At 40.6% G+C, this 7,739-nt stretch overlaps 1 protein-coding gene across 2 annotated transcripts; it reads left to right on the top strand.

Moving 5' to 3' along the window:
- Nucleotides 1-3,497: 3,497 nt before the first annotated feature.
- On the top strand, nt 3,498-6,919 carry LOC115177394 (uncharacterized). Of its 2 annotated transcripts, XM_029738134.1 has the most exons (7): nt 3,498-3,519; nt 3,973-4,134; nt 4,835-5,155; nt 5,338-5,464; nt 5,664-5,745; nt 5,874-6,237; nt 6,656-6,919. In XM_029738134.1, exons 2-7 carry the CDS (start codon nt 4,074-4,076, stop codon nt 6,745-6,747), a joined length of 1,047 nt encoding a protein of 348 aa, XP_029593994.1. In that variant the 5' UTR covers nt 3,498-3,519; nt 3,973-4,073; the 3' UTR covers nt 6,748-6,919. The 2 variants fall into 2 exon arrangements, with proteins under 2 accessions (XP_029593994.1, XP_029594003.1); XM_029738143.1 differs by lacking the exon at nt 3,498-3,519 and having other exon boundaries at nt 3,811-4,134; nt 5,874-6,919.
- Nucleotides 6,920-7,739: the final 820 nt, after the last annotated feature.

Raw genomic sequence — 7,739 nt, 5'->3', positions numbered from 1 at the left:
TGAAAATATAAATACATTTGCTCATTGAGCACTTGTTGTCTCTCAAATACATTGTTACAGTTGTTGGTTAGCTGGGTAGCAAGTTTTGGGGGCATATTAGCAAATAACACCAACAAAAAATACACAATATCAAGTACATAAAACTTGCTTAAATGAGCCACCTACGATTCCCCACACGACAGCTTCGTGTCGTTGTTGCTACTGTAGCTACCTGGCCATCTAGAATCATGACAACACGCGGCCTTCTGCCCCATTGAAGCGTGCAAAGAATGCATCAATGGTATATTTTCCAACCTACCATCTCCACAAATGTTGTTCAACAGTAACTATAGGCTACCAATGGTATAAATCAGGGATGGGCAACTTTGATGGGGGTGGAGGCCACAAGAAAAAAATCATCACAGGGGGCCTCAGTGGCTCAGAGGTCTGCATACCCACATCCATACCCACACATGAATTCAGAGCCGGCCCTATCCTTTTGGGGGCGCTAAGCTATATATTGTTTCCCCCACCTTGCGAGCACAACATTTTAGGTCTCCCCTCTTGACACTGGAGAGAAAAAATGTAGGTTTTGGAGGTAATTTCCTGCAACTCAGTTTAAAGCAAGTTTGCTTCAAATCCACACATTTTTCCCGTGGGTGGAGAGAAAAATTAGCAGTTTTATAGCTAGTTTCCTGCAATTCTACACACTTTGCCATAGGGTGGAGAGAAATGTTTGCAGTTTTTAATATGATATCTGAGTGAGAGTGACTAACAAAATCAATGGGGCCCCCTCGGTCGGTAATTCGACCATGATTACTGCAAACTGTTTGCTCTACAGTCCCTTCTACAGAATGAGGGCTGCTCAAGAGACCTGTACTTAACACCACTTGTTCAACAGCAGCAACACATACACTCCATTCGAAAAGTATTCAGACCCCTTGACTTTTTCCACATTTTGTTACATTACAGCCTTATTCTAAAGTTAATTAAATTGTTTCCCCCCGATCAATCTACACACAATACCCCATAATGAGAAAGAAAAAACAGGTTTATAGAAATTGTTGCTAAATTATTACAAATAAAAAACTGAAATATCACATTACATAAGTATTCAGACCATTTACTCAATACTTTGTTGAAGCCCCTTTGGCAGCAATTACAGCCGCAATTCTTCTTGGGTATGACGCTAGAAGCTTGGCACACTTGAATTTGGGGAGTTTCTCCCATTCCTCTCTGCAGATCCTCTCAAGGTCTGTCAGGTTGGATGGGGAGCGTCACTGCACAGCTATTTTCAGGTCTTTCCAGAGATGTTTGTTCAGGTTCAAGTCTGGGTTCTGATTGGGCCACTCATTCAGAGACTTGTCCCGTAGTCACTCCTACGTTATCTTGAGTGTGTGCTTAGGGTCGTTGTCCTGTTGGAAGGTGAACCTTCGCCCCAGTCTGAGGTCCTAAGCGCTCTGGAGCAGGTTTTCAACAAGGATCTCTCCGTTCATCTTTTCCTCGATCCTGACTAGACCCCCAGTCCCTGCCGCTGAAAACATCCCCACAGCATGATGCTGCCACCACCATACTTCACTGTAGGGATGGTACCAGGTTTCCACCAGACCTGACACTTGGCATTCAGGCCAAAGAGTTAAATCTTGGTTTCATCAGACTAGTGAATCTTGTTTCTCATTGTCTGAGAGCCTTTAGGTGCATTTTGGCAAAGTCCAAGTGGGCTATCATGTGCCTTTAACTGAGAAGTGGCTTCCATCTGGCCAACCTACCATAAAGGTCTGATTGGTGGAGTGCTGCAGAGATGGTTGTCCTTCTGGAAGTTTCTCCCATCTCCACAGAGGAAACCTGGAGTTCTGTCAGAGTGACCATCGGGTTCTTGGTCCCCTCCCTGACCAAGCCAAGGACCTTCTTCCCTGATTGCTCAGTTTGGCTGGGCGGGCCCAGCTCTAGGAAGAGTCTTGGTGTTCCCAAACTTCTTCTATTTAAGAATGATGTAGGCCACTGTGTTCTTTGGGACCTTCAACGCTGCAGACATCTTTTGGTACCCTTCCCCAGATCTGTGCCTTGGCACAATCCTGTCTCGGAGCTCTACGAACAATTCCTTCGACCTCATGGCTTATATTTTGCTCTGACATGCGCGGTCAACTGTGTGACCTTATGTAGACAGTTGTGTGCCTTTCCAAATCATGTCCAATCAATTTCATTTACCACAGGTGGACTCCAATCAAGTTGTAGAAACATCTCAAGGATGATCAATGGAAACAGGATGTACTTGAACATAATTTCGAGTCTCATAGCAAAGGTTCTGAATACTTATGTAAATAAGGTATTTCTGTTTTTAATACATTTGCAAACATTGATAAAAAACAGTTTTTTGCCTTTGTCATTGTGGGGTATTGTGTGTAGATGTATGAGATGTTTTATTTATTTAATCATTTTTACAATAATGCTGTAACGTAACAAAATGTGGAAAAAGCTAAGGGGTCTGAATACTTCAAGGAACATGGTATAGAGCTTAAATGTAAGTATCTTGTGGAAGTAACACCCTACCTAACAAAAAAAGCAAATATCAGTTTCAAAGTGTGAAGAGGAACGAAACTATTTATGACGACATGCACTTCCATTACAACTACACAAATTGACACTGAAATTCATCTGACAGTTTACACATTACTGACACTTTATCAGGCGTTGTTGCCACCAATTTCTTCCATTTCAGGCTGTGATCAGTTGCATTATTACCATGTCTTCTTGTTATTAGGTCAACATAATGTAACGGTGAAAGAGGAATCATCACTCTTCCAAAGTGGGTCTGATATGTCTTTTTACGTGAAAGATTGGGGTATAAAACCAACACAAAAATATATTGAATACAACCCATTAGCCTCTAACGTTGATAATAAAGGAAATACCTAGTCAGTTGCACAGCTGAATGCAAAATAAGTGCATTCAGAACACCATACTTACCATAGTTATTATGTCAGTTAGTATAGAATATGGCAGTTCCTATAGATATGGCCTTTACTATAGAATATGGCAGTACCCTTTTTGAAGCAGATCTTTCATATTGGGTACAGGGTTTAATTTCTCAGACCACAGAGGGCATCAAAAACAGTGAGGCTCTTGCCAGCTTATCTCTATCCAATGCAAGGCATTCTCCATATTATTCACATGCACATGTTACAAACAGCCAATCTTGAAATATGTACACATTTTCTTATAGAAACCTTATAGAAACTATCATATAGTGAAATAAAACTCCATCTGAGTATACAAGGCAAGGGGATTGCAGTGTTGATCAAGATTGGTTGATAGGTGTGGATTGATGGGGTTTGATGGGTTGGTTGATGTGTTTGGGTTGATTATGGTCTACATACAGTACCGTATGGCTGGGCGGTAAACAGTACAGAGGGACTTCCTGGAAGCAGCACCAGGTTAGAGGGAGGAGTAACAGACTGGGGACATGAAGTGACAGTTCACACCCATCAGAGTCTCACAAAGGGCTCACAGTCAACAGGAAGAGAGAGCACACAGAGAGAGGTAATGTGCTGATTCAGTCTTATTCTCTGCATGGATCAACAGACAAGCTATTGAACCATTAAATATTTTTGTCTCGTTACATTGAAGGACTGTTAAAACTTGATTATGGCTATGTAATATAATGGTAATATTATTCATTTATGGAATTACAACACATTGCTTCATAAAGCTTTAAATAGCATAGGAATACATATTTATGAATGCAGTTAAATATATTTATGAGCAATTGTGAAGAAGGCATTCATATAAACCTTGACCATGTGTTTCTATTACTTTCTCTCTAGGCATTACAGCAAAATACATCTTAGTTGAATAAAAGTGCTTAGAAGGTTGTTATGAATGCCACTGTAGCACTCATAAAGGTGTAATGAAATATTAATATGTGTATTGCTATATGTTGATATTAATACAACACCATTTCATATTCTATTTCACACTCGTCTTGTGCTCCAGACCAGTAGACACAGACAGAGATAGTGACCATTAGAGAAAGAGGAGAAAGAGGAGAGAGACCCCGGTGCTGTGATTGACTCATCAGTGCACGTAGAGGAAGGATGTGGGTCCTCATCTGGGCAGCTCTACTTCTCTCTCTGACAGAGAGAGTGACGTGCAAAAGTAAGGTCCCTTTTATCACTACCATTGTTAATACACACATGGCATACATCCCAACAGATACTATCTCATAACAATTTTTGACGAACAAGTGAAGTAGTAATAGCGCTCAAGAAATCCATCTAAAGCTCAGGAGGGTTATAGAAGGCGAGCGTCCCAACTGGAGACAGACCTGACAAAGAAGAACTGCAGTATGATCATCAACGACATCACTAAGACTGATGCTGGAGACTATCAACTAAGACTGTCCGGAACATTGAACAGTGGAAATAGAAATAAATCTACATTCCGAAAGAAAATAAAAATTGCAGTGAAAGGTGCAGCATTACTATTACTGTTAGTTACAGTGAGATGAGTATTACTTTAGTGTAATTAATCATGTACACTGACTGCAACATACGTAGATCCAATTTACAAAGCCCAAGATTTCCCAAGTCTCCCATTTCAAAGTGTTTATTTTTCTAAACCGGCTCTATGATTTCATACTTTATATGAGTATATGTTTCTGCAGGTTTCTACATGGATACAAAATCCATGTTATAGCGTGACTTAAATGTAAAGGTAAATTCCTATTGAGCCGACATGTGCATTTACCATGAATACGGGAACATTGTCTCTAAATGTAAATCATGCTATTGTACTGATCTTCCACGATCCTGATTGAATTTAGGCCTCAGTCTGTGTTTCTATTTCCTGTCTCCAGCTCTGACTCAGAAGCCCTCAGTGTTGACTCCTCCTCTGACAGAGGGAGAACCAGTTACTCTGACCTGCACTGCCCCAGGGATCTGCTCTGGAACTCCTCCTAACATCACATGGACATGGAGAGGGACAGGAGACAACATCACTGAGCTCAGAGACAACACCACTATACAAAAGAGAGAGGATCTGACCAGCGTTACTACAACCCACTTCTCAACTTTGACCTTTACACCTTCAGCTGAGCACCACACCACCAAGGTCACGTGTCAAGTGACATTCAAAGGGAACATCACCACTGAGGATACAGTGACTTTGAATGTGACTCGTAAGTGGCCTACATCATCTGACCTTATTTTGCACAACCCAACATCTTGTTGTGCTTCAACAGTTATATTTCATGACCATGATTAACTGATTATATACTTTATTTTCAAGTGAGTTTGTGTTTGCAACATGTCACAGATGCAAGCCGCTTCTGAAAACATACATGCTTTGTTCTCTTCATAGAGGAAGTATCTAAAGACATCTTGGCTATGCTGTTGAACCCACCACTGATTGCTGCATTTGCGATTGGTGCAGCCTTCTCAGCCACCATCTGTTGTATCTTCCTGTGTTTGACAGGGACATGTAAAAGGTACATGCATTCTGTTACTGAAGTACAGTTAGTGTTATATGAGTGTTGGTGATTGTCATCAGAAATTCATATTTCCTATCAAGAGTATCAGATATATTGTCAAAAGTTGCAATGCCTTGCACCATGTTGTAATGGAGGTGCTTGCTAATCCCTCTAACATATAGTTATTGAGACATTTTATTTATAATATTTTCCCTAGATGCAAAGAGAGGATCCCAAAGGACTCAGACTCCAAAAGCCCTATAACGAACCTGGAGATGGTGGCATGTGAAGACCAACAGGTGCAGTACCAGTTTCCTTCTTTATTCAGCTTTATCAACATTCAGTTAGCATTGACAGCATAAACAGATATTGGACCACCAAGCTAACAAGATTCCTAACACAGTGCTTTCTGTAATCTACTCCATAGATGGATGCAGGACGGGCTGTGCGGGGCGAACAGACCCCTCTACAGGTGGTGCTGATGGAGGGAGCTGAAAACACAGGACCCCAGACCAGTGGAGCTGCAGGAAACTCTGCCAAAGGGGAAGAACCAAAAGATGTGCACTACGCCGCTATCAACTACTCCCAACTGAAGAAGACTTCTGAGGAGGCAGAAAAGAAGACCACCACAACAGAGTCAGAGTACGCCAAAATCAAACGAGAGAATAAGAAAGAAGGGGATGAAGATGGAGGAGAGGGGAGTGGAGTGATGGACGAGGAGGAGAACGAGCCAGCAGCAGAGACAGATGAAAATACAGCGCTTTACTCCAATTTCAAGGCTATTATGGGTGGTGAGTGACAAAGCAATTTTCGCTAGAAACGTGGGGGATAGCATGCAGCATTATATAGCCATGTGTTCTTATATCATTTCCTGAATCCAGATTGAAAGTTTTATGTTGATACTGGGACTTTTGTTCAACTGAAACTACTGTAGTTTTGGTGTTGTTTCCTCATGTGCTGAATCAAGTTGGAATGTTTTATGATAATACAGAGACATTGTATAATAACTGAAACTACTGTAGTTAATAGTTTTGGTAAATGATTTATTTTACAGCCCTGTGTCAGATGGTACTGTATGTATCTGGTGGTTTTACATTTTCAATAAGAATATTTTCTAGTTGTACATAGAAGCAAGTTTTGGTAATGTTTTTGTAAAGTTTTTCAAGGAAGTGTCATTTTACTTTTGTAATGATTGTGTTTTGTCACCAGGTGGAAGGACTGACAAAGATGTGGTTTGGAAAAGTAGAGGGGTCAAACCATTTCTTTTTTTCCTCCTCTTTCCTTTCATTTTAGCATTTTGATTTGACAAGTGGGTGGGGATATTAGGTAGTATGTGTGGATGTAATCAATATATTTCTGTAAATACTGTTCTTATACACTGGCGAAAATGTTGGCAAAATGTTATTAAGAATTCTCATTTTGGGCTAGCCAGAGAGCTCAAATGAAATGAATCAAGAAAAAAAGTACATCATGCTTTTAAAGGTTGTGTGCTATAGACAGGTTGGGTTGATTAGCAACAAAACAGATGCGTGCACAACTATGGGGTAAACAGACGGGTTGGCTTAGATTGTTGACAACATGTAAACTATATTTAGTCTCCAGTGTTTGAAAATATAAATACATTTGTACAATGAGCACGGTGTTTCTGAAATACATTGGTTAGCTATGTAGCATTTTTTTGTGCCATATTAGCAAATAACACAAAAAAAAGACATTTCAAGAACAACATACAACTTGATGAAACAAGCCACCTACAATTCCCCACATGGCAGCATTGTGTCATTGTTGCTAGATATCTGGCCATCCAGAATCACGACAACACACAGTCTTCTGCCCCATTGAAGCGTGCGTATCGTTTTCATGACATTGTCAGCTAACCCTTTTATGAGAATATTTTTTCTTCATAAGTGCGCATTATTGCAGTATTGTTTTACATTGAGGCACTACTCACTTAAACTTTTTTTGTATATTCATTGTTTGTTCTCTGAAATCTGTTAAAAGAATGTATAAGTAGGATATTTTCCAACTTACCATTTTTCATGCAACAGTAATTATAGGCTACCAATTGAATAAATCAGGAATGGGCAACTTGATGGGGGTGGAGGCCACAAGAAAAAATCATCACAGGGGCCTCAGTGGCTCAGAGGTCTGCATACCCACATCCATACCCACACATGAAGTCAGAGCCGGGCCATATCCTTTGGGGGCCCTAAGTTAAATGTTGTTTCCACCACCTTGCGAGCACAACATTTTACGTCTCCCCTCTTGAGGGCGGAGAGAAAAAATGAGGTTT

This window comes from Salmo trutta, chromosome 3 (assembly GCF_901001165.1).
Source record: "Salmo trutta chromosome 3, fSalTru1.1, whole genome shotgun sequence".
Classification (NCBI taxonomy): domain Eukaryota; kingdom Metazoa; phylum Chordata; class Actinopteri; order Salmoniformes; family Salmonidae; genus Salmo; species Salmo trutta.
This window is presented reverse-complemented; position numbering and strand designations above follow the sequence as displayed.

What these genes read in the sequence shown, in the direction of transcription:
- LOC115177394 (XM_029738134.1), top strand. Translation starts at nt 4,074, where the DNA reads ATGTGGGTCCTCATCTGGGCAGCTCTACTTCTCTCTCTGACAGAGAGA. An exon ending in AGAGAGAGTGACGTGCAAAA is followed by an intron (nt 4,135 to 4,834) that starts GTAAGGTCCCTT and finishes TCCTGTCTCCAG; the next exon opens with CTCTGACTCAGAAGCCCTCA. An exon ending in TTTCAAGGCTATTATGGGTG is followed by an intron (nt 6,238 to 6,655) that starts GTGAGTGACAAA and finishes TTTTGTCACCAG; the next exon opens with GTGGAAGGACTGACAAAGAT.